Here is a 26,880-nt window from a genome sequence, read left to right on the forward strand (position 1 = left end):
CATTAACCGAGATTACAGGCAGGCTATTAGAAGAAGCCAGAAGAAGGCGTGAGCGTGACGAGCTGAGAGAAGATAAGAAAGAAGAGAAATTATCTTCAAAGCTTGAAAGAAACCAGCAAAGCAAAGTAAAGCACCTGGAAGGAGAGAATTTATCTTCAACGGCATACACAATTAAAAAGTGTTTTAATTGTGGAGGCAGAGGACATTTGGCAAGATTCTGCAAAAAGAGAAAAAGCCAGAATGTAAAAAGCCAAAGAAAGCATTTGAACTAGCCACGTTTAGCAACTCTGATGTGAAGAATAATCTATGGGTGGTTGACAGTGGCGCATCCCACTGCATCACAAGAGATAAGACAAAATTTATAAAAATGTCTACAAGTTCTCAACATATATCACTTGCCAATGGCTGGAACCTGAAAGCGAAAGGTCAAGGTTTTGCACGTTGTCCGTACATAAACCAGGATATAAAAATGTTGTATGTACCGCAACTAAAGTTTAATTTGCTTTCAGTAAGGGTATTAGATAAATTAGGTTATGTAATTACTTTTAAAGATAATAATTGCATAATTGAAAAAGATAACAAAAGGGTAACTGCAGCTTTAAATGGAACATTATATGTCTTAGATAATAGTAAGAAAGGGAGGTACAAACTGTATTTAATAATATAAAGCCTCATGAAGAATGTATCCATTTATTGCATAGGCGTTTGGGGCATGTAAATTTTAAAATGCTAAAACGTACAGTTGAGTTATCTGAAGGAATAAGGTTAAAACCTTGTGATAAATATTTGCGTTGTAATGTTTGCTGTGAAGATAAGAGCAAGGTATTGCCTGCAAATAGGCTAAATGGTTTCAAAACAAAAGAACCTTTAGAAGTAGTATTTGCAGACATCATAGGTCCAAAGAAACCCAGTATGGGGGTGCTAGATATATACTGAGCATTATGGACCATTATTCTAGATATGGGTTTTGCTATTTAATGAAAAGCAAAACTGAAACATATCAACATTTTTTCAATTGGCTTAGGTTTGCTGAAAGAAAGTCTAAACGACAATTAATAACCCTGGTGACAGATAATGGTACGGAATTTATTAATAACAAATTCCAGAACAGACTTAAGGTAGCTGGAATAGAGCATAAGAAGTCTGCTCCATACAGGCCAGAACATAATGCTTTTATTGAAAGAAGAGGCCAAACACTACAGGCAATGGTTAGAACAATGTTAAATGATTCTGGGTTACCTGATTCTTTGTGGGGGAGGCTACAATGTGTGCTAATAACATATTGAACAACGTTGTTAATACAACAAACAGGTGAAATACCATTTACCAGATGGCATGGCAGGAAACCTGATCTAAGTTACCTGCACACATTTGGTGCACCAGCATGGGTGCATATTCCTGCACAACTCAGAAAAAAAGGGCAACATAGAGCTAAAAGATTTTTCTTCGTTGGTTATCAGGCAAACCATAGGGCATATAGATTTTGGGAGAAAGGCACATCTAAAGTGTTATGTAGTGATAGTGCCCAATTTCTAGAACATGAAGGATGGGAGAAATTAGAACAGGATGCCAATAAAGATGTAATTATTGAATCCTATAGAAATCCCATTAGTTATCCCTGTAATTTTAAAAATAAAGTAAAGAGACAAATACAGGATGAAATAGTGCCCATAAAGGAAGAAACAGATTCAATAGCTGAACAGGATGAGAAAGATGAACAGGTAGTAGTTCAACAAAGTCCTCCTGTAAGCCCTGTAATTCCCAGAAGAACTACACGTGTATCTAGACCGCCTGATAGGTACCAGGCTAACACAGTGTGCCAGATTAATGAAGTTCCTAATTCTGTAGAAGAAATTAAAAAGTATCCTAATAAGGAAAAAGAAAAATGGTATGCAGCAATGAATAAGGAACTGAATTCATTAAGTGATATGAAGGTGTATGAAAATGCCAAATTACCTGTAGGAAAGAAATCCATTGGCTGCAAATGGATATTTAAAGTAAAAATAGATAAAGATGGTAATTTAATCCATAAGGCAAGGTTAGTAGCCCAAGGTTTTAGGCAGAATGCTAATGACTACGATGAGGTGTTTGCACCTAGTCTTAAGGCAGCAACCTTGAGAGCAGCTTTAGTGTGGGCAGCTAGTAAAAACTATATAGTTAACCATCTAGATGTGGAAACTGCTTACTTGCACGCCCCATTAAAACATATTATTTATATGAAAAAACCTGTTGGTATTAAAAGTGAAAATAAGGATAATAATGATTGTTGGTTGTTAAAAGAAAAGCCTCTATGGTCTAAAACAATCAGGCTATGAATGGAACCAGTATATTGTAAAGGAACTAGACAATATAGGATTTAAAGCTGGTTTAGCCGATCCATGTCTGTTTAAAAGGGAGACAAATGGGAAAGTATCATTATTATTACTATTCACAGATGACATTGCATTGATAACTGAAACTAATGATGAAGCAAATAAAATAATAACATCATTAGGAAAGAGAATAAAGATCAAGCAATTAGGGGAGATAAAGAAGTATCTCGGTTTGAATATAAAGAAAACACGGAAAGGTTTTAAGATATCTCAGGAAGATAAGATAAGCAAATTGCTAAAAGATTACAAGATGGAGCTTTGTAAGCCGGCTAAGACTCCAATGAGTCAGGAGTTTAGCAACACTGATGTACAAAGCCCTGAGTTTGATAAGGTGATTTATCAATCTTTAATTGGTAGTTTGAGTTATATTAGTAATTGGTCTAGACCAGATATTTCGTACTGCGTGAATCAGTTGGCTAGATTCAATTCTGCACCATGTGAAAGACACTGGATTGCAGCTAAGAGGATATTAAGATATCTTAAAAAGACAATGAATTATTCATTGTATTTAGAACCAAAGGGTGATTTAATTCTGAGTGCTTATGCAGATGCTAGTTTTGCATCAGAAAGAGACACTAGAAAGTCGACTTCAGGAACAGCCATAATGCTGGGTAAGACATTAATAGGCTGGAAGTCAATAAGACAACAGCATATACGTTTGTCTACTATGGAGGCAGAATTCTCCTGTTTATCATTGTTATGTACAGAATTAATAATGTATAAACAAATGTTAATTGATATAGGTATAACTGTAGATTATCCTATAATTATACATGTAGATAATCAGGCAGCAATTCAAATGGCCACAAATATTGGAGTAAAAACAAGGAGCAAGCATACAGATCTAAGATACCTAAACGTGAGACAATCTGTAAGAAGTAAGATGATTCAGCTAGAGTACTGTATGTCGGAGGACAATTTAGCTGATAATTTTACTAAAGCCCAAGGTGCCAGTAAGCACCAGGAGAGTTGTGAAAATATGGGATAAGATTGTAAAGGTATTATATATTTATTTCACCCAAAAGGGGAGTATGTTAGGTATAACATTGATACCAAATATGGTTTGGGTGAATAAATATATAAAACTTAGATATCATGGTTTAAGTGCTTATCACTTTAAGCACAATGCAGCAGGCAATTAGCCGATTAAGGGTGCGGTTAGAAGTTACAATATAAGGAAGCATTAGAAGCTGGAAAGGTTACTGTCTGCCTGTAACTGTGTGCTGCTGCGACTAACTGAGATTACTGACTGTGAGTGCCTGTGACTGAACTGTTATTGTTTGCTACTGTTTGCTGATTACTGCGTAATTCTACTGAATATCCAGCGTTTGTTTCTCTGGAGAGTGAAACCGGAGGAGGAGAAGATATCTTTATCGGCTGATAAAGATATTGCAAGGACTCTTAACTTGGACTATACTAGTGAGTCTTACTGGATGGAAATACTGTGAATGAATTAATGGACTGAATGACAATGCTTAAACTCTAACTGGATTAAAAACTATTTAAACTACAAACAGTGTTTGTGTTCAGTGTGTGTATACTCTGGGGCCCTTCCGCTCTCCTTTGGTTGCCTGGCTTGACTACTGCTGCAATACTCTTCTAGGGGTTAATTCCCAAACCCTAACAAGAATGACATTTTTTTTCCCCTGATGTCTTTATTTTTCAGCTCCAATTTCCATTAAAGCCTTTCTAATCAAGTTCCCCATAGGACATTTTCCTGTGAAGTACGGTATATCCTTCTTGTGCCAGCAAACCAAATCTCTTTCATCAACACTGTATGATAGCCAATTATTCATATTCATATTTTCAATCCATTTATATGGAGTAGAAGGAATAGCAATCCCACATTAACCCAAAGGTGGGATTGTTATTTATTGTTTAATATCCATGGCGATATCATTGCAAACTGTTTTTATAGCATTTTTCCCAAAATGGGAAAAAGGAATTAGCACAAAGGAACAACTAGGAATGACCTTGATAAGTCTTGAAAAGTATTCAATCACACCCCCAATCCTTATTTTTGTCAAAGATTTTTTTTTTATGATTGTATGCCTTATGATGAATTGCTTCCTTCTTTCCATGATCTAACAAAACTTCATTATATTTCACTGTTCTAATCCTTTGTTTGCCCCCAGCTGAAAAATAGGCTGGATTTTTCGTAGGCAGGAACAGAAAAATGCCACAAGCATTGCAGGTCACAGCTGCAAACTTCTATCCATCTATCTTCATTTTTTTTAATGTTCCACCAGTAATTTTTTAAATTGTTTATTTTTCCCTTCTCAGGCTTTCAGCTAAAACTATCAATTTAAAAGGAAAGATGGCTAGAAAAATCTCACTTAAACTCCCAAGCTAAATTGCACTGAAAAACTCCTATTTGTTCTTACTGCTTGCCACAATGCTGCCCAGGCTTTTCATGAAACATGGGCAGCAAAGTCATTGGTATGTTTGTCTGGTTATCACGATCCTATGTTATAATTTATAATTTAGTATGGGTTTTTGGTTTGTTTTATTGTATCTCTCTTTGGGATTTAATAGGAAGGCTAGAAAATCTATATTAAATAATCCTCCAGTTTGACTCTTTGCACCAGACAGCAGATTTTTTTTTTCTTCTGAACATTTCAAAAAGAAGTTGAACTGACAGCTGCAACTTAGGAACAAGCCTTGTGTATAACCTATTATCATAAAATGGACACTATAATTTGATTTCTTGCTTATCAGCTTTCCTTTCACAGTCTTAAGCACAGATAAGTTCCCAAAGCAATTCATGGGGATTTTGGCAGGCAATGAGAATCACGCTGCTGAGTTAAACCCTGTATGTATTTTTCAGGCATTTTCTGAACATTATATATACATTGTTATGAGAATAAGAAAAGACAAACATGGGAGGCAAACAAAAATTGCAGAGGCAGCTCAAGCTGGATTTTCCTTTTCTTTTCAAGCAACTGCTCATTTAAGAAGGAGCCTAATAATGTAGATTTTTAATTGCTATCTTCACTGTTTATTGTGATTCTATTACTGCATTTTATAACAAATGGTAAACCACCTTAGAAAGATCTGTACTACATGTGTAATGACAAGGCATAAAATAGCTTTCTTTTGTTTTTATAATTCAGATGTGTGTTTTTCCAAATCCAAAGAAATGACTAAAAGTTTAACTTAGTTGCACCACAACACAATTCATAAATAGGCTGTCAACAGTAATCAGGAAAAACCACTATTATGAATAATTATTAGTATTTAATTTTAGCGTGCTGCTGGCAACCTGTTTTACATCAAGCTCATTGCCCAAATTGATTTATCATTTATAGCAAATACATTTTCTTGTTCATCACAAAGAAAATAATTTCTAGGAGACGCCCCAAAACACACACCACACCAGACATCTCTGCTATAGATCTAAAACAGGCAATGCAACAATAAGCTATTTAGATTACTGAAATATGGTTGCTTAAAATTCATGAGCGTTAGAAAGATTTGACCCTTGTTATGCATTACACAGGAATGATTATTTTTAGACAGGCTGATGACATTCTTGAAAGGAAAAGATGTAATCCTTTCAAGCCATGTTATATAAACCCAATTTACATAAATGCAATCTATTCAATAATTCAAGCAGGACAAAAACACGAGAGATCAAATTTAATAGGGACTATGTAACTCTAGTTATACGTATTAAATACATACATGTATTATGTCCCAGCAGAGAGACTTATGATCATGATTACTTCAGTGCATTTTAACAGAGGCATCTCTGTTGAGGTAATTCCCCGTTAGGAGAATGAGCACATACAGGGAGACGTATTTGAGAGTAGTGTTTGAATAATACACACACAGCACACAGATACACTGTACAGTAAATGTAGGTTTTTACTTCCAGAAAGGTTTAAGCAAAGTCCAAAATAGGCAGTCCAAAGTCATTCACAGGTAAAATCAGTCAGTTTTCAATCCAGGGATAATCCAATAACAAAGTCCAGTGTCAAAAACAGTTCAGTATCAGACTTTCATCAAATCCAAGAATATCAGTCAATTAGAAGAATGGAGGAATGGCAACTCTCTCCAACCAGAAGTAACAGAGAGACTGAGACTAAGACTAAGACAACCCAGGTTTCTGGCTCCATCTTATGGCCCTTTGAGAAAACACACCCAACTACAGTTTTGCATTTTCTTAAAGAAAAAGTATTAAAATGTTTATCCTGGTTTATATATTTTCAACCCAAATAGCTGTTAGGTGACTTATATTCCGAACAATCTCCAAAGTAAATGAAACAGTATATATACAAATGTTACTTAACTATTTAACATGCAACTTGCTTAAATATCATGCGTTAAAGTAAGGTTATTATTTATTTACTACACCTATAGATGGTATAACTCCATCCCACAACTGGAAAAGTCCATCCCACTGCTGTCCACATGAATTCATTCTTTTGATTTTAATTGCAGAAATAGTTCAATAATTTGAAGGGAAGCCTGGAGAGAGACACATAGATATTGGAGTTTTCTTTTCTGACAAAAATTGCTATGGGCTGTTGTGATGTGATGTTAGCTTGGTTAAAAAGGGGGGGAGGGGCATTTTGATAGAGGGCTGAAATGTATGAAATGATTTTCCAGAGGTATTGTAAAGAATTTTTCTTCTGGCTTTCTGAAATGAGTAACAGCTATTTCACATTAGGAAAGCTGTGGATAGTCACTGACATTGGGAGTTATGAGACGAGTTATTAGATAAGTCAAACTCTGGGCTAGCAGCAGTTTATGACATTTTAAACTTTGATATTCTTATGTTATATACTGTAGATTCATGAACAGCTACAGTTGGGCATGAGTGCAAGGGGGGCAAAACACAAATATTTCAAATTTATATATGTGTGTACCCTAAAGGATTTAAGAGTTTGTAAGAGAACAAGGCTATACTTGCATACAGGTTTTGTTTATGCTTCCAACTGAAACAAAACTGACCGTTCTAAAATGTTTAAAATCTGTATAGCAGCTTTTCACAAAACCAGAAAAACTAAGTGTTCTAAACTTTCCAGATTGGGTGATGATAATTCCCACCAATCCAATGGACTGCCCCCTAGGTTGACCAAGGGTGATAGGAATTGCAGCCCACTAGAACTGGAAGATCAAATAGGGGGAAAGATGACCTATAATAGCTTGGTACTTTTTCCATTCCTTTTTAACATCTACATGAGATCACTGTATGGGATCATCCACTGCCATGGGATGAAGTACCATCAGTACATTGATGATATTCAAGTCTATAATTCCATCACAGGTGACACAATGATAATGTCAGTTTTCTCAGGGTGCCTGGAGACTGTGGGAATCTGGATGGTGGATGGCTGAGCCCTGGTAAAACCAAGTGACTTTGAGTCGTGGAGCTCTAAGTTCTGGGACTTTAACAACTTTAATTTTAGATGGGGTTGCACTACCCAAACAGACCTGATACACAACCTGGGGTGTTTTCCTGGACTCACAACTCTTGCTTGATGAGTAGGTGGCAGTCATGGTTAGGAGAGCATTTGTGCAACTTCATGTTATGCATCAGTTGAGCCTTTCCTGGGTCGGGAGTCCCTATGCTCAGTCAGTCAAACCCTGGTCATCTCACAGTTGGACTTTTGCAATATGGTCTACATGGGGCTATCCTTGTAGAGTATCCAGAACTTCAGCTGGTGCAGAATGCAGCTGCTCAAAGAGTTCTTGGGACCCCTAGGGTGACCCACATTATGCTGCTGTTCTGCAAACAGCACTAAGTGCTAAATTGCTTCCAGATACAATTCAAGATGTTGGTTATCATTTTTAAAACCGTTCATGGCACTGGTTTAGAGTATCCGAGGAACTGGCTCATCCCTGGCCTTGGTCCAGGATATCTGAGGAACTGGCTCATCTCAATGGGGACTACCCCACCCTATCCACGCTGGCAGAAAAAGCAAGCTGTGGACCTCCCATTTAGTTTATCGATTTTGAATTGATTTTTCAATGTATAGATTTTATTAAGCTTTTATATAATATTTTATTTAGATGATTATAAGCTTCCCAGCGTCACCTCAATGAGATGGGTGGCATACAAGTTTATAAATATATACATGCATACTGTAGATGCAAATATACATACATACATACATACATACATACATACATACATACATACATACATACATACATGTTTTAACCAGTCCTTTTCCCTGAGGCTCATGTGCATCTTCAGAGCAGACATTTGAGGCTGGATGCTCATTTGGAAAGTTGTGAATATTGTATGCCTGTTCTCGCAACATGGCAGCTCTAGGAGGAACAGCTAGATACCAGCAACCAGTTGCCAAAAGACAATGTGATGAGTTGTATACCTTTGAATAAATGTGCCAGTTATGAAAGAGGAACAGGTCAACCAATGTTGAAGATGATCCTCAGCTATGAAAGCTCAGAAGGTGACTTTGGGTTAGTTGCCTCCTCAGCTGAATCTGCCTTACACTTTGTTTTGCTTACAGCAAAACGGAGGGAGGATTGTTGTGTTTGAGGCCCTACAGAAAAGTCACAGTGTAAGTCTCATGAATAGTAGATGGATGGATGAAAATATTTTATCTCTTCTTTCAGGTTAAAAATCTGGGGAGGAACTCTGGGGGGTCACAGGTATTTTGCCGGGATGGGAAGAAGGCCCAAGGCCTATTGGGGCACAATAGGACAGTATGGAAGGGAAATGGGTGGGGGGGAACATCTCTGCAGTCAGATGTAAGCCCTGCTGATTGACAAGCGCCCAAACTTCATTCACGTGACTTTAAGGGTACTGCAGCGGCCATAACTTTGAGCACAGGGTGTAAGTCCCTTTGTTCAGTACTGTTGTAATTTCAAACAGTCACTTAAGGAACGTTAGTAAGTCAAGAACTACCTGTACTCAACCAAACAGAAAATCAATTATCTCTACCAAATATTCTGTTACTTTGTGGCAACAACATCATGTATTAGCAACAAAATGGCTGAGAGAAAAACAGCAGAGGCCTTCTACCAGTTGTAAGAAACTATAAGATAACTCAGTCTAGTCCAGTGTTTCTCAACCATGACAACTTTAAGATGTGTGAACTTCAAAGCAATCCCCTAAAATAATCATTCAGGCTTCCTGTAAACTGGTTATAGTCCAGATGTACTGGACTATAAATTCCCATAATTCTTAGGCAGTAGTATTCTAATACTGGATATTGGAAGTATCCAACATGAGAAAGGGAGATATTGGCTAGAGTAGGATACAATACGTCATCATGGACTGCCCATCACATACAATATAATTCTGTCTTTCTTAAATGCCTCAGTCATTTTAACTTTCAAATGCATGCCAAGAAGTAGTTTATGTAATACAGCTGTGATGACCCATAGTCTCTCAAAATAACCCAAAACCCAAAACATATATTAAAGTCCGGTAAGGCCTTCAACTTAACTTCAGTGTTTAATTAGGCACAGTTTAAAGTCACAAAAGTAAATGAGGCAAACAGAAAACCAAAACAAACCGCATTGATGAGAGTTCCAAAGCAAGCCAAGATAAGTAACCATAAACTCCAGGAAAATAACCGAGAAAAGTCCATGGGAAGAACGCCAGCAAAGATAAACCTCTTTCAAGGTGAACACTAAATTGACTCCTGCAAATTCTAACTGAGCAGTTGCAAACTTATATACATAGCTCCCACCTGCGAGCCACGAGGAGGATCATGGTAATCTCCTCTTGAGTAGACCTCGCTTTTCCCTGATCCTCTCCTCCCTGCGTGACCTAGGATGGATGGGGGATGGGCCTAGATCCTCCTCTGACTACTCAGCTGGCCTCTGCCCTTCCCCAGCCTCCTCCACCACCTCTGGAGCCACACTCCCACTCCCTGTTGGCTGTTCCTCCTCTTCCTCAGAGTCAGTCTCCACCAAGGGCATGACAACAGCTGTACTGTGCAGCAGGCTGCAAAAAACATGAGAAGCATGAGTGTGGCAGCTGTTTGTAACATTTTTAAACAACTATGTCCATAACAATTCTGGGGAAAGAAGCAGCTGCTTTAAGATACTGTAGGCAGATGCTACATCCTCAATCAGAAGCAATTTTTGAAGATAAAATTCAAATACATTCATAATCAAGTACATACACATTCAGTAACACACTTGTATCATGTTTTATTAAACATTTTTTAATTCTTAGTCAGTTCTCTGAGTTTCATTACCTACATCACTAGAACAGCAACAACCAGGGACAAATAGGAAGTATCACCAAATATTGTACAGGGTAAAGAATAATTAAGATTAAAAGGCTGAAAAATGCAGAACAATATTAATGGAAATTAAAAAATAATGCTATGGAAGTGGTACCTTCAACAGAATGAATCAATGTGACAAACAGAAAATAAAAGTAATATAAATATTTAGGATGAATTAAAGTGAGAAAATATCGGAAGCATCAATTTAGGGATCAGTGAAGGAATGAAAATGGTATATTGAAGGGTAGAATTGAAATTAGTGATAGAAATGTTAGCGCTCAAGAAAAAAACGTATGAAAAGGAAAGTATAGATCCTGTAACATTGTGATTCAGTTGATACAATTGGAGAATATAAAGTATGGAAGTAAGAAAAATGTGATATTCCCTGGACGGTTTAGTGTATTTATAGATAAATCTACTATATAAAAAAAACTAGATAATCCATTATCCATTCAATTTCAGAGATATTCCCTTAAAAAAAGAAACAGAATGACCAGAGAGGCAATACAGCAGTAGGAGTGACTTCAGACTTTCTGCTGGCTTCCCCATTGACTTTCCTTGTAGGAAGCTGTCAGGGAGCATTGGAAATGGCAATTACATGGCCATAGCCTAGTGGTCTCCAACCTTTCCTGCTTGGTGGCCCAGCACAGGGGGCAGGGAGGAGGTAGAGGATGGTTCTGTGTGAATGGCAGGTGTGTGCGCAAGCACTTGCCGCTCATGTAAGTGGAGCTTTGCGCATGAGCGCAAGCACCTAGTTTAAAACAGGCCGCAGCCTGGGGTTTCAGAACCCCTGTTGTAGATGACCACTGTGGTGCAACAGTACTGAAGCAGCCACAACCTTTGCCTAATTTCAATTCAACAGGAGTCATGGATCCCAGATTTTGGGTGCATTCTGTAAGATAGTCCATTTGAGTTACATTAATTCAAATATAGTTGCCTTATGATGTACTGTTTGGCCCAATTGAAGGCTAGAAACAATCCAACAAGGTTTTAGCGATATAGTTTTGTGGCGAACTGATTGGAAAGATAAATATAGCTGAAGTTTTTATGGAAGTGATGTTGTGTTAGCTATGTGATATGCCATGAAAGTTATATGGATTGTATGATGCAATGAGTACTTTGGATCTGAAATTTAACATTGCAAAGATTAAGCTAGCTTAGCTTAGAGAAATAGAAATGGAATGAATACTTACTATCTATAAGTGGAAAAAATTGATCTAATGAGTACTATGTGGAACATTTGTCAAAGGAAGCAAAAATGACTAGTTATAAAAGTATGCTTCTAACTCCTTTGTTACATGAAAAAGAGAGTTGGGTATGTCAGGAGAAACAGAAAGATTGAATTCAGTAGGCAAGGGGGAAGTAAATGGAGAAAAACAATTGCTACAATGTGAATTGAGAAAGAACATCAATACTATTCTGATGGCTGGTCACACACAGAGAATGAATTAAGGTCAAATTGTGGAAAAAATGCATGAAGGAAGAGTGAACGAATTGAAAGAGTAAGAATGAGAAAGCCATTAGAGGGAATCAATGAGATCTTCAGTAAGACAAGGACAAGAAATTCAAGAAACAAAGGCAAGGTGTAAGCAATGGATGAGCATGGGAAAAACAAAGGAAGTTTTCAAATACCAAGAGATAAGGAGAGGAACAGTGAACAGAGCTGGAATAATATTTACTTTTCTTTTGCTTGTTCATTGCATTTAATTTCTTTGTTGTTTACTATTCCTTTTCTCCACTTTGCATTATGTTGTTTACCATAGAAGGGAATAGCATGAGTGTGTGTCTGCGTGTGTGTGTGCAATATGATTTCATTGCAAGTAGCCAAAACAATAAAATTAATCTGAAAGAAAACTACTAATATCATCAAGCCTGGGGAAAAATCAGTTTTGCTGATGATTTCAGAAAGAAAGGCGGTTTCGAACAAAAGAAAGCAATGGACAATAATGATTAAATATGCTAAGTGAGTACAGAATTGTAATTATCTGTTGGGTTGAAAAATGGTAAGCTGTGTGCAACAAAATGGAAAAGATGGAGTTCTGGATGAATCGATTACCGACTTAAAAAAAATTAATGGAATACTCTATTTTATCCCTGGAGTGTCATTATAGACATAGATAGATAGATAGATAGATAGATAGATAGATAGATAGATAGATAGATAGATAGATAGATAGATAGATAGATAAAGATAAGATATAAATCAACCCTGAAAATACTGAGTGCTGTCTAGATATAAAAAGATTAATATAACATTCTTTAACTTGCCCCTCTGGACTCCCATGATTCTTAACTAGACTGCAGAATGTTTGATAAAAACAAGAAGAAAGTGTCAAAGGTATTGTTTTTATTCTGAACTGTTTACTGACTTCAGAATACTCTAAAATATTGTAGAATATATAAAATATACTCTAAAATATTGTAGAATTGTATTTCAACAGTTCAGTTCAATATGAAAATGCACACTACTGTAAATGTTCCTATCCATTCTTTTCCTGATAGCATAAAGCCATACTAAAATACTAGTTACCATTGTCTTATAAAAGAAGGAAAAATGAGCAGTCTTTTTCTCCACTTTGCATATATTTATTTACCCACAAATAAATATTTTAAACGGATATTTAAAAATTGTTCCCAGGAAAAAATGAAATAAAAAATTAAACATAATTTTTTACAATAGCTTCATAAATCAACATTGGCTTTTACTAACAGTATTAATCAAAAAGGATTATTTTTTTTAAGTCTTAGATGAGGTTTTCCTTGAGACTTGAAATTTGGGAAAACCAGTGGAAAATGTCTTTTGATTTCTTGCAAACATAAATGAAATTAAAAAAAACAAAACCATCAATTCTTTTGTCCTCCCACTTCCAATCCATCCAAATAAAGTAACTTTTCTAATCAAACACAGAATAAGCACGGTTTTATGCAGAAGAATTGCTTTATATTCAAAGACTGTTGAATTCAGGAAGATCACGACGTAATCGTATTGCCTTTAGTTTTTCTACTTTAATTTTTGCTCTCAAAAGCTCTTCTTCCAGCTGCTGTCTCCTTTTCAACCCATCCCTTTTTTCTTGGATATAGAGGCCAATTTTCCTTTGATTTTCCAAAATTATGTGATGTTCTTCTTTTAGCATTTGCAACATTTGTGGATCATACCCTCCACATGCTGGCCTAAATCGTTCTCCGCTTTCGAGCCTAAAAAACTCATCTCGCCTGGGTATAGGCGACGGAGATAGCATTCTTATATCCACAGAAGACAGAGAAGTTGATGGAGATCTTTCCATGACATGGACCATATGTTGCTGATCTCTTTGTTCCAAGTTATCCTGTGTTTGCAATTCAAGTATTAGTGAAGGTGGTGGCTTCACATCCTCTTCTTCTGGATCCAGTTCCAGTGTGATGGCAGCAGGATGGGGCTCCGACATTAGCTGAGGAGAACTTGTAGTAGCAACTATTTCTTTTACCAGGGTAGCACTAAAACAGAATAATATTTTAGACATTAGAATCTTCTCTAGCCACAAAAGATTGTGGACACAAAACAGCATTAATTGACATTACTGGGTCCATAAAAGCTAAATAGCCAAACATGGTTAGTGATTGAGTAAAAGACTACTTGGAAATTCCAAGACTATAGGCTAGACTGAAAAACTTTTCACGAGAAGGCAATGGCAAATACTACTGTAACTTACTTTTTTTTTTTTTTACTAAGAAAACTACATAAAGGTGTCTATATAATCACCAAGAATCAAGCTCAAATCAAGGGAGCTGAATGTTTTTAATCAACCTCTGAGCTATTGTACTTTGATAAAAGGAGAATCATCACAACTGTTTATGTGCATACTGTATATGCTGCCAGGAGAGACAATAGAAAAAGAGAGTAGGTAATAACATGGAGCAATTAAATCATGAATACTTCTTGTTTGTATAATTCTCTTCTCAAGATGGCTTTCTTCCCTGAGTATTCTTTTTGCTGAAAACATGGGCAAGAAGTCTATGGCTTTTCGGAAGCTGCAGAATTACAGCTCCCAGCAGGCAGAGGTAGTATGGCCCACAGTGAAGGATGCTGCAAGTTGTAGTTCATCAAGTTCTGGAGGGCCACAGGTTAGTTCCTTCTGTCTTAAAAGTATTTATTTCCATATCTGCAAAGCACATATCCTCCAAAATTGCTTACTAGTCAGAAGGATCTTGAATATCATTAACCAGAGCAAGTCCACATGGGTTACTGTTATTTGGACTTGTTTCAATCTTCCCTTCTCTCAAAGCTGTGACCTCTGCAGAGGACTTCAGGGAATGTCAGGGAGTGCTGCTCACCTGGAGCTGGACTGAGAAGAGCATTTAGAAAGCTGAGCAGCTTTCAAGTATCTTCTAATCTAGCAGTACGTCAGTGAATGACCTTGCTCTTCCCAGAAGATAGTGAAAGGAAAGAAGACAGGAAAACCACCTTCTCACCATATAGTAGCTTAAGAAACATTGAACATAGCAGCAGTGAAAAACTTGAATACACTGGGATGGGTGGCATTATATTTCCAGTCCCTTTCCTTCCCATGTTTCAGGGGATTATTCTTCATTAAAGACAAAATAAGAATATAAAGTTTTCCAGGGAATTAACATATCTATTTTAAATGAAAAACACTAGGAAGAAAAAATAAATAAAATGCTTTTAAAAATACTTTTGGTCACTGGTAAATTTTGGAAGAGTTATACATGGAGCCCTTAAGCCATACCATGGTCATGCACCATTTATTCGAAATAAAAGCAATTTTGGTATAATCTTAATTTAATCTATGATATTTTCATTTTCTGTCATTGCTGTTTCGTTCAAACTCCTTCCTTTGAAATATCTGTTTCAAAATAAATTATTGAATAATTGATTATTCAACAATCTTCCATTATTATTGAATGGCAAATCATAGTTGTTCGTTCAGCTAGATCATATATTGCAAGTGTACTCAATTCCTCTGCAGAAAGATTACTCTAAGCTTCCTAACATTAAAGTAAGGAATATTGATCAACATCATTTTCTTGGAAGCAAGCTGCAATAATTTTATCAGAATTTGCATGTATAAGTGCACGTCAGGACATTCAAAATGAAAAGATCCAAGCTGAGGTTTCAGATCACAGCAAATCAGCAACTGTGAGCAATGGAGCATTAGTCATATGACCTTGTGTAGTGGACAACCCACGGAGAAAAACTGGAGTTACATCTAATTAAGGATGAAAATAGCTAATATCCAATTGAACCACTAATATTCATCAGTAAACATGGCCAAGCAAAGTAAAATATCTTGGATTTTAAAAAGTGCAACTTCCATACAATTTTCAACTGGGAAAAGGATATGTCCCCTTTTTTACTTGCATGGCAAGCTCATTTCCTGATTTTTTGTAAATAAGTATGGTATCTGGCAATGCACAAATTATGGCTGTAAAGAGATAAACCAAACTGGCTAAGAAGGCAAAAGCTTTGTGGCTAGCTATCTCTTTAATTCTCTCTTAAACAAAAATCGTTTGCATTTCCCCCTTATTTTAAAGATCTACATGGAGGGATAATAGACAAATTTATTTTATTGAAATTTATCCCCACAAAACATATTTAGGACGATACTCATTTCTAATGGTTAATATTCCAGATAAATTTTTCTGTAACACTAGACTGCTGCAATAATCATCTATACTGCATTTCAAAATAATGTTTAAGCAATTGATCGGGTGGGGGGGGGGTTTGGAAAAGGTTAGATGCTACACAGCTTCTAAGCAAGATTACTATACAACAATGGTACTCTAGCCATTAATACTCAAGCTCAAATCTGTTACCAAGATCCTATTTACTCTACTGGTTCAATAAGTAACATATTTCAATCAAAGTGATGTTTGGCCCAATCAATTTTAAACATATTAGCCTGAATAATCATTATGAATGTTTCATATCTCAGGGATACTGCTGCTTTTTTTTTTTTTTTTTTAAGACTACTGTCCCTGTTGAATTTAATGCACTTTTTGTTTATAAGTGCTGGACTGCAAAACACCATTTCGGAAGGAGTATTAGGTAAGTTAGCCATCCTAAGTTATATAAAAAGCTGGGATAAAAATGAAATAAAAATAATCATGTTATTATGTCATACATCATATCATGTAAGCATAGCTGATACAAAATTCTTCCATGAAAAGAACCTGTTATTGACATATCTTTATTTGACATGCATCTTCCGTGGAAGTCATTTAGAGAACAGTACTGTTTAACGTAACCAGAGGCAGGGCGGTAAACGGAGGCAGGGAAAATCAAAGGCTGACTAGCGTGCCCATACTTGCCAGGCTCTCTAGACATTCCATGTAAGATTATTTTATTTGTTTACCACAATAAATGACATACATTTAAAGAGTAGCAATAGGAGCCAAGAAAAGAAATCTTGCTTTTTCTTAATGTTTTTTTTTTACTATCTAAGGGTACAGGGTAGACATGGGAAGCTTGCAACACAGAAAAGGGTAAAATCAAAGCCCTGCAAGAAAGGTCAAACACAGCTTGCCTGTTCTGTGTCTGGCTCAAATCTAGACGCACTTCAATTTGATTAACCACAAAAGAATCTGCCCTAAAAATAAAAGGTTTTGTGCAGCTGCAGCATCCTTATGTGCCTGGACCTGAGCCTTGCAAACCTGTGCACGTTCTTTTTCTAAGTTTAATTGCAACTTTATCTTTATTCTGCCTTCACACAAGGCTAAAAATGGTTTTGAAATCCACTTTGTATTTTTAAAAGGCAGAGGTCGAATATCAGGTAAAATCATCTAAAAAGTCCAAGTGCAGTTTAAAATGTATTCTGCTCAGGGAGATTAACATAATCCTTGTCTGGGCATATGCAGGAATGAGCTCCTTTGTTCTCCAACTCGACTTTATGTAGATTTTATCCAAAACAGGCAACAGCTTCTGTGTGCAGGCAGATGCTTGCAGTACCGTACTACCTTAAATGTAGAACAGCCCTTCGCTTGGTCAATGTTTGAATGCTATGCCTATTAAAAGGGGAGGGGTAAAAGTTGGAGCTCCTATTTCACTTGGATTTTTTCTTAACCCTCACTTGCCAGGGGTCTGACAATAAGATCCTTGAAATACAGCTGCAAGCTAAACTGCCCAATCAATCCCTGTTTTTGCAAATTCGAAAGGCTGCTTTGAAAAGCCGACTTGGATTGCAGCATTCTTAGTTTTTCTAAGCTAAATCGTTTAGCTCAAACAAGGGCTGGAAGATGCTCAAGTTGGCAAACCAAGCCCAGCATAAAAGGAAACTTACCATGGCAGATTATTCCTTTCTCTCAAACACACAGTGGAAATCTGAGGGATCATTTCCACAACTTTCTTAGTCGGTTCAGAGATGTAGCCTTTGTAGTCACAGAGGGTCTCCTTTTGCTGTAAAAGTTCTTGCTTGGCATATTCCTTGAGCCTTTTGTATAGTGTGCGCAGGCCTTGGGCAGTGCGAGGAGGGCGGTCAACTCCAATGGCATTGTAGTTATCAGCTATGATGTCCCAGCATTTGTTTTTTTCCACTATGACTGAATGTTTGTTGGTGTGTTCCTCGAGAATATTAACATATGGCTTGACAAGTTTCAGCAAATCAAGCTTTTCAGACAAAGTGAAATTCGAGGATCTGGCCTTCCCAACCATCGTCCTCTCCAGCCTGAAGAATAAGCAGTTCCTGAAACCACCACACAGATCCTAGCTCTTCTCAGCTCTTTTTCACAAACAGAAGAAAGATCAGGCTTAACTAGGCTTGTCTCATTTAGGCCCACGCCTACAGGGGAGGGTTTATTAAAATTCCTTCAGCTTAAGCTGACGCAGGTTCCTGAAATCTGGTTAAGCCAAGCCTGACCTACATAAGGCTTCAGACTGAAGGAGAAGAGAAGGGGAGGGTAGCGCACACGCACAGAGACTTTTGTGCCAAAACAAACCCCTACATTTAAACAGGATTGAAAACATAAAGGTTTAAAGATTAGCACGTTACCCTGCCAAATATTATCCAATTCATCCTGAGTTTAGAGCTTACACACATACATCTCTTTTGCTGATAGGAGAAAAAAAGAAAAAAGAACTGCACAGAAGACTGGATTTATTCATGCTCAATAAAAGAACAACTTTTTTATGAGGAAGGGGAGGCATTTATTGGTTATTAAGCTGTACCACCTCTGCAAAAAAGGAGAAAGAGGGAAAACAACAGCAAGCAAGACGCCTGGATTTAGAGGAGGAGGCGTGTGTGGAGATCCCAAACAGAGCCCCCAGATCACGGTTCTGTTCCCCAGCGGCTCTTCCCTCAGGCTCCATTTGCATAATGCTAGTCCTGCTGTCAATCAAGAATTGCAGATTGCCTAGCTAGTTAGGTTTCACTCAGGGTCGGGCTTCGCAGCAAAGCTAAGCTTCCCCAGCACTTTGCAGTGTGGCTTTGGCTTTATGCGCGCACACACTTTTTAAAGAGGCAGATGCTTAACAGAGCAGGGAGAGGAAGAGCGGAAATGGGGTCCCCTCCTTACAGCTGCAGTTGTAAGTGTGCAACTCGTTACAGTCATCCATCACATGGCAGGGAACACACATCTCCAGAGGTGCATCTTAAGGACAATCTTCAGTCGCAATTCTGGTTGCCCTTCTAATGACCTTCAAATGAGCTAGGCTAAAAAAGAGCCATCGTATCCAAGCAGGAAGGAGCTAAGATTGATGCAAGTTGCTGCGCAGACATGAGGGATGCTAGCTTGGGAAACCCTGCCATAATTCTCTCGTGATAAGAAATTCAATCATTCTGTCAACTTACCAGCTTGTCATGTAACAAGAGCAGTGTTAAGAATTCATCAATTTATTATCACATAACCATCACTGATCACAGTTCTACCTTATGTATGGAGCACAGTCCTGAGGAGCATTATGCTTACACCTCACTTCAAACTATTTTTGTATCCCTTCAGGGATGTAGGAATCAAATTAAGCCTCAGGTCCATCTTTACTTTTATCTTCAAATCACAAAATATTCCCTGCTTTTTAGGGAAGTTATATAAAGACAAGAACAAGACACTCTGATGGCCTTAAAAACAGGCACCCATTCCAGGTCATTAAAGTCATTACCGCCTGGCTTACTCTACCTAATTGGCTGTTGTAACAAACAGACAAGAGTCATAACTATAAGAGAAACATTCACTGGGTCTCACACAACGTAAGTCATGGTTTGTTTAATCATAGTTAACGAAGTCATGGCTGGCTTGATTCAGTTAAAGTAATCAATATTTTATATTATAATATTGATTATAATATTACAATATTCAAATATTTATATTATTTTATTTTTATTTTCAAGTTCCTGGTCAAATGATTATATCCATACAACTTACAATATTGTGTGAAAACCAAATATGTTATAGCTTAATTGAGGTGGAACATAAAATCTTCCTGTGTATAATGGAATACAATTAAATTGCCTGCCTCTTCTCAGAGTTTCTTTTTAAGACTTCATGATCAAACACAAGTCCCATGGCAATTAACATGAAATAACATTTTTTCCCATAACAGATTTGAGAAACAGTCCTGGAAAAGTCAGAAATCTGTTCACTGAAAGATAGATTATCCAAATATAGGTTTTAGAATAATTATCTTACTGCACTATTAAGCATTATCGATAATGCTTTTTTTCTTTTCTTTTTTTTAATTTAAGGACTATAAATAGAAAGTATTTCTTGGAATGCTATAGCTTGAATCAAGATCTAAAAATCTCTAACCCACCATAAGTTTAGATGTAGTTTTATTTATATCAAGGGTGAATAATCCATACCGAGATTTAAAAAAACATTAATAGCCACAGTCATCTTTATGGAAAGATCTTCCCTTCATTTTATCATTATATTATTTCTCTTTTATAATGAATATTATTTTACTTAAATTTAAGCAAATGAACGCAGAATCTTAAAAGACAGCGAAACACAATTCTGAAAATGTGCACAAAAATTTAATAACTAGATATTTTGGACAAGCTGCAGCTGTAAAGAGAGCAGCCCATTTCCCACTCATTCATGTTCTGGCTCTGTTGAGCATGTGCTTCTTTAAAAATATTAGAAAAACTATGTATTAATTTATTATTATTCATGGTTAGCAATTACACATATATTTACATTTTACTAGAGTCCACTATCATGTTGCATAACACAGCACTTATCAGCAACTCTTTAAAACTGCTATATCTTCTCCTAGAAACATGAAGCTGCCTTCCACAACTGCAGCACAAGTCTAGGAAAATATGCAACCGTTTTAGAGAACTATATCAAATTATATATTCATGCTGTACATTAACATATTTCTGAAATATAATTAGAAACATTGAAAATAAAATTCAAGTCCATCTTATCCAATGACATTAATCTATTAGACTAAGACAAAGTCAGATGATCAAATGAGAAGAAGCAAAGGAATGAGATTTAAATTGTTGAACTCCTTAGAGGAAAAGTAGAATATAATTGTACTAAATAAAACCTGGACCAGTTTATATTGTCATCTTATGTCACTGATGTACTGAAATTATATCATATCACATCATGATACAAGTCCTAAACTGTTTTGAAGAAAGGTAAAATGGAATGAATGGCATATGAATGACAATAAACAAAGTATGCCTGTTAGGATATTCCATTCTTACCATTTTTATTATTGAAGTACCTTTTATACTGTATACAAAGTTTACATTATGGTACTTATTGTTAGCTCCAACCAGACTATTTATATTATTATTGTTGTTTGTTGTTGTTTTAGCTTTCTAAGATAAGATTGAGTAGTGTTTATCAGAATGAAACAAGTTGAATTCAATGTAAGATTTCATAGGTAAGACTTGCCACCAAAAAGTGATTGACAAATACTGACATTTAAAGAACAAAATCACAAAAGCAAATTTGAAATTCTGCAGAGGAACACAACTCAAAGTTTGATGGATTATCACTTCATAAACAAAGAACCAAGCTGTTGAAAACATGCCCGTGGTCAGGAGCACCTGTGAGATGTGGCAACACAGCCAGATTCACTAGACTAGTATTGTTTCAAGCTCCCTGACTGCATTGGTGGTGATTCCAATGAACAGAAATATTAAAACAAAGGAAATCAGCAAAAATTATCTCACCAATCAAATGTCTCCTTTAAAGGATAACTTCTCAAAAGCAATTCTTACAGCAAACACAGAAGATAGAACAATTCTGAATGGACAGTGCAATCAGCAAGTCAGGAAGAATCCATTTTATATTTAGGAAAAAGCACCCATGCTATCATGAAATAATACAAAGTAGAAAATATTTCCTCTGTATCATAGATATTGGAGGAAAATAATCTTATTTTTTTCAATCAGTGTCTCTTTTCCTCCTCCAAAATAAAGGTCTTAGAAGTTTTGCTTCTTGTCTATAAAAAAGTACAATGTAGAGTTCCCCAAATTTAACATTTACCCTAGCAGTGCAGCCTCTAATGCATACACAAAACCCTGTACATTAAATGCTTGAAGAATTCTTTAATAGTATGAAGAACTGGGATGTATGAAATGTTTTACAATCCAGACAACACAAAGCACATCCATTCCTAAGTAAATCTGATTGTTTTTAATCAACTGAAATCCCTTCAGTGTAGAACACAATTAGGGGTTATTAAACTAAGAATATTCACCACAAATGCTTCAATTAAGGCTCACCAACATCATACAGACATTGTCAACTACCTGCAGGCAATCACAAATTCAGTGTAATCATCGGCAGACATAAAGTATATTTGCATACTGTATGTCTTTAGGCTTTTATTTAGATAACATGAAAGTAATGCTTACTGAAAAGGGATGGAGAGTGTTATCCAGAACATTCAATTGTCAAGTCGTTCAGATCCTGAATATCTGAGCTGGCTTAAGTGACTGAAGGCTCCCAGCATTCAGCAAACTAAATGCCTGAGTTTGAAAAGTAGCTCTTATTTTATATTTCTAATAAATAAATCCATCACAGGGGAAATCTGAGCTGCAGTCTAATGATAAAAAGACATTCCTGGAAGAATTCTACGAAACAAAATTAATACTAAGGAAGAAACATCCACTTGGGGCACTTGAAAAGTATTTTAAAAGTGAATGAATCTTGACATATAACTAGCTGTAGGTTGTTCCAGCTTTATAGCTAGCTTTCAGGTTTATAGTTAGTTTTCCAGGATGTTGCTAGGTTGCCCAGTCTTAGCTGAACAAGAACCTTAGAAAATTCCTTGTTCTCCTTCCCGTATGCATCATGATGATAGGCCAACAATCAAATGGAGGCTGCAACAGAATCCAAGTCACTGATGTAAGTAATTATTCAGCATCAAATCTTCTTTTGCAATGGGAAATACTATCACTTGGTTATAATATGAATTGAGCATTCTCTATTACAGCACTGTTTTTGACCCATTATATATATTGATACATATTCTTTTTCCTGCCCTTCCTCATCTATATTGTAGACTCTATTTTTTCCTTTGACAATAAGGCAAACATGTCCTCTATACTAGCGGCCCCCAACCTTTTGGGCATCAGTTCCATGGAGAGGTTTTTCCACAGACTGGAGGGGGCGTGGTTTTGCATGCTGCTTGCATCCCATGGATGAGGCTTCACTTGTTTGTGCAGACTGGTTGCTGACATGCTGCAGACCGATGCCAGTCCACAGACCAGGGGTTGGGAAACCCCTGCTCTATACTTGTTTTCTTATCTTTTCAATAGGCCAGATCCACAAAAGCACTTGATGTTTCCTTTCCCTAAATGGCCAAGATCTTGCACATAAAATGAAAAAAAAATGGATGGCTTTGCAAAGGAGAAGCATTCTGGTCATCTCATAATGGCGCTTGAGGCCAGAACATTTTGCTGATGTTTTTAATACAAAGATTGCATTTATCACTATAACAATACTCTAACAATTCTTACCATCTCCCAAATTACTGATATCTCTAGTAACCCATGTTCTGTTTCAGTAGCAACCATTCTTGTTTCCTCAGTAAATCTGGATGCATCTGGTACTTGCAGTAAGAAAATATTGATATATACAACCCCATATACTGCATATGTAATTTTATCCCTCAGTCCTGCTGATATTTTAGAGACAGCAACTATTTGTTTGTATATAAGTATAACACAAGTAAACTTACCTTATCCTGAAGAGCTGTCCTGAAGCCAAAGTTACTCAGTTTCTACAGCTTTCCTTCAGAAAATATTTCAAAAACTATTCTGCTTTACATTAAAGCATGCATATTCCTACCTACTGTTGTTTTGCACAGTGATTTCCTTCCAGTTTTCAAATGCCCAATCACCATATTCTTGTTTTCACAGGGCAATTCTTCTTCCTTAGATTTTACAGTTACAGAAGAATGAAAGCCAGAAGTTGTAGAACAAATGTTTACAGAAGTTGAGCTACATAACTGTCTCTCGCACACCTACAAGACAGAATATATATCTATTATGGAATATTCATGCAACAACTTTAAAATAAATGTCTCTTTCCTGCCTGAAGACTGAAATATCAAAGCCATGTCCTTTAAGAGTACATCCTCAAAGGGAAGAGAACGCCATATGAAGATACACCAATCTAAATAAATATAAATATAGGAAGATCTCTGGAAACAGTTCTTGACACTGATCAGATGAACAGCAAATCCAAATTAACAGATCTTATTTGCAGTTCCTCAGATGGCTCAGTTGTGATATAAAGAATTAGTTCAATAAACAAAAAAGAAGAGACTCTCTTGAGCTGAAGACAGTTCCCTGTGACACATGAACTAATACATGCAAGTTTTAGGCAGCAATATGGAGTGCAACACAAGAAACAAGATCTAGAGTTCTATTCAGGTGTCTAATTTCAATGGCTGATCAATTTATATCTGGGAAATCTGGACAAAATCATTAGTTTATGATTTATTACTTCCTAAGTACTTCTCTTTTTTGTACATTTCCCATTTTATTTATCTCCCTAAAAGAATCATTAGGTGAGAAGTCTGCACAGCAAAAAAAAAAAAAAATAGAAGTTATGCCTCCAAATTCTGGACAGCAAGTCATATCGAAGGGGATGAAGCTAGGACCCATTTTTATACTCTTCCACAATGCATCCTGGTTAAATAGAGAAACAGAATGTCTGAGGAATGGGTAAGAATGCAAATGAATTCATGATTGAGGAAGTACCATAGGATTGGGTAATTTGTACATCTGCCCTTTGAAAGAGTATATGAACTGAATTGGTTTTTGCTAAGTAATTAGCTAATTCTTTTTTGCTGAATACCGTATTGGAGTTTTGTTGCCTAAACTCCAAATACAAGGGCAAATTTCTGACAGGTCAGGGATATTTCAGAGATGGCTAACTGTGGTGACTAGGCAATATATGTAAGCTGTATGATGATTTACACAACCTCCACACCAAACAAACTATATAATAAAAAGATACGCATGCTCCTGATATCTAATGTTCAGTGTGGATGAACATTTTTTGTATGAAGGAGAATTTAAGTTTCAATTAGTTGTTCATATAAGTAATGTTAATGTCTTTGTGGTCTTCTCTTTTAATATTACCTCATCTGTTTTAATTTCTGGATCTACATATTCAGATGTTTTCTGCAGGATTTTTCCTGGAGGTATAAATCTTGGCTTTTTGGCTGAATGACCCAACAATTGACTTGGAGCTGCTGATCGTCTCATTTTTGGCTCTGTTGATTTGAAAAAAAATAGCAATCAGGTAGTGTGGAGCAAATTCAGTCTTTGAAGGCTACTCTAAGAACCCAACTACCACTTACAATCCAGGAACCTAATTCAGAAATCAGAATGGCAGCATTCCTGACACAGCACCATTCAGGTTCTACCTATGTCTCTAAAAGAAGAAAGTTCACCACTTCCTGAAACAGATTCTTACCCAAATACACCTCATTAAGCTGATTCTAAGAGTAACCAAGTGTAGACAAATCTCTTTATATAATCATTATTATTATTACCTTTATTGTCAGAGTACAAGAAGTGTACAATGAGATTGGCTGAGCCTCCCTTCGTGCCCCACCCCCAACTCAACTCACAGTGAGGACAGAAGTCCCGAACCCAGTCCCAATCTTATTGCACCATGTGACCTTGTTGCACAACGCACCGGCCCCACAAGTCTATCATACTATGTTGACATGAAGTTATTTTCTGTTCAGAAGTCTGACAGCCCACGGGTAGAAGTTATGCTCTTCAGCCTGTTGGTGCAGCTGGCTATGTTTCTATCGATGATAGGAGAGTGAAGAAGTGCTGACCGGGGTGTGAGTCGTCCCTGAGAATTTTCCTCACTCTTCTAAGGCAGCGAGCCCTAGCGAGGTCATATAGTGGTATCAGGGAACAGCTCACGATGTTTTGTGCTGTGCTCACCATTCTCTGTAATGTCTTTCTATCCGCACTTGTCAAGCCAGCATATCACACTGTAATGCAATATGAGAGGACGCTTTCTATTGTGGACCGGTAAAAGGAGGTCATCAGTCGTTGTTCCACTTTATTCTTTCGCAAGACCCTAAGGAAATGGAGTCTCTGTTGGGCCTTTCTGGCCACCTGGGTTGTGTTGATGTTCCAGGTAAGATCTTCGCTGAGGTAGACTCCCAGGAATTTGATATAGTCATCTAGCTATATTACATCTAGACATTAAAGTAAAAAGCTGAGGAATTACAAAATATCACTCCCCTTACTCCTCCTCTAGTGACTAGGTTATATTTTCTGAGGTAAGTGTTGAGGAAGAAAGGACTTTTTCTCAGATGCTATAGGAATTATTCCAAGGAAATAATGTCAAGAGCTAGGTTGATGTGGGTTATTTTTTTCATCGTATGGTTTGATTTCTGCATTCAATATGCTTATTGCCAATTTCATTACAGTCATCACTGTTAACCACTCTTGACATGTGCATCCTGCAAGATTGAGGTGAAAATGCTGCAATAAAATGTGCATTACAATAAAACTCGATTGCAGAAAATACGACTTCAGCAACACCTGGAACGCTTACCTGCCCTACCCAACTCCGTTGTTACAGTTTCAACCCCTCACAGCTTCAACCTCAAACTATCTACCATGGATCTCACCCCATTCCTAAGAGATCCTTGAAGGGGGCATGCATAAGCGCACCAGTGTGCCTACTGTCCCCATCTTACTGTCCCCATTTATCTGTATTTACTTCCTTTGTTCATGTTTATGTTCATATCTATACTTGTTATCTTGTACATGTTTGACAAACAAGCAAACAAACAAATAAACAAAATGTCTTATAGCGGCACCATTAACCTGGCATTTATTTGAAAAAAGCTCGGT

The 26,880-nt window shown here is 36.8% G+C and overlaps 2 protein-coding genes across 4 annotated transcripts in view; both read right to left on the minus strand.

Annotated features, from left to right (window-relative positions):
* Positions 1 to 26,880, minus strand: part of RAD54B (RAD54 homolog B) — a 45,698-nt gene that overhangs the window by 18,341 nt on the left and 477 nt on the right. For 2 of the 3 annotated variants that reach the window (XM_026690832.2, XM_087962008.1), the window contains exons 2-3: positions 25,135 to 25,268; positions 23,834 to 24,008 (exon numbers count right to left, since the gene is read on the minus strand). In XM_026690832.2, coding sequence (XP_026546617.2) covers positions 23,834 to 24,008; positions 25,135 to 25,260 — 301 coding nt within the window. In that variant the 5' untranslated portion in view covers positions 25,261 to 25,268. The remainder of the gene's footprint in view (positions 1 to 23,833; positions 24,009 to 25,134; positions 25,269 to 26,880) is intronic. The other variant, XM_087962009.1, reaches the window with a different exon arrangement.
* On the minus strand, positions 13,153 to 18,911 carry FSBP (fibrinogen silencer binding protein). The gene is made up of 2 exons (XM_026690842.2): positions 17,863 to 18,911; positions 13,153 to 14,062 (listed from the first exon to the last, which is right to left on the minus strand). The coding sequence occupies exons 1-2, from the start codon at positions 18,231 to 18,233 to the stop codon at positions 13,534 to 13,536; spliced, it is 900 nt and encodes a 299-aa protein (XP_026546627.1). The 5' UTR covers positions 18,234 to 18,911; the 3' UTR covers positions 13,153 to 13,533.

This window comes from Notechis scutatus, chromosome 3, assembly GCF_049901735.1.
Source record: "Notechis scutatus isolate UNSWTSFEM ecotype Mainland chromosome 3, rNotScu1.2, whole genome shotgun sequence".
Lineage (NCBI taxonomy): Eukaryota > Metazoa > Chordata > Lepidosauria > Squamata > Elapidae > Notechis > Notechis scutatus.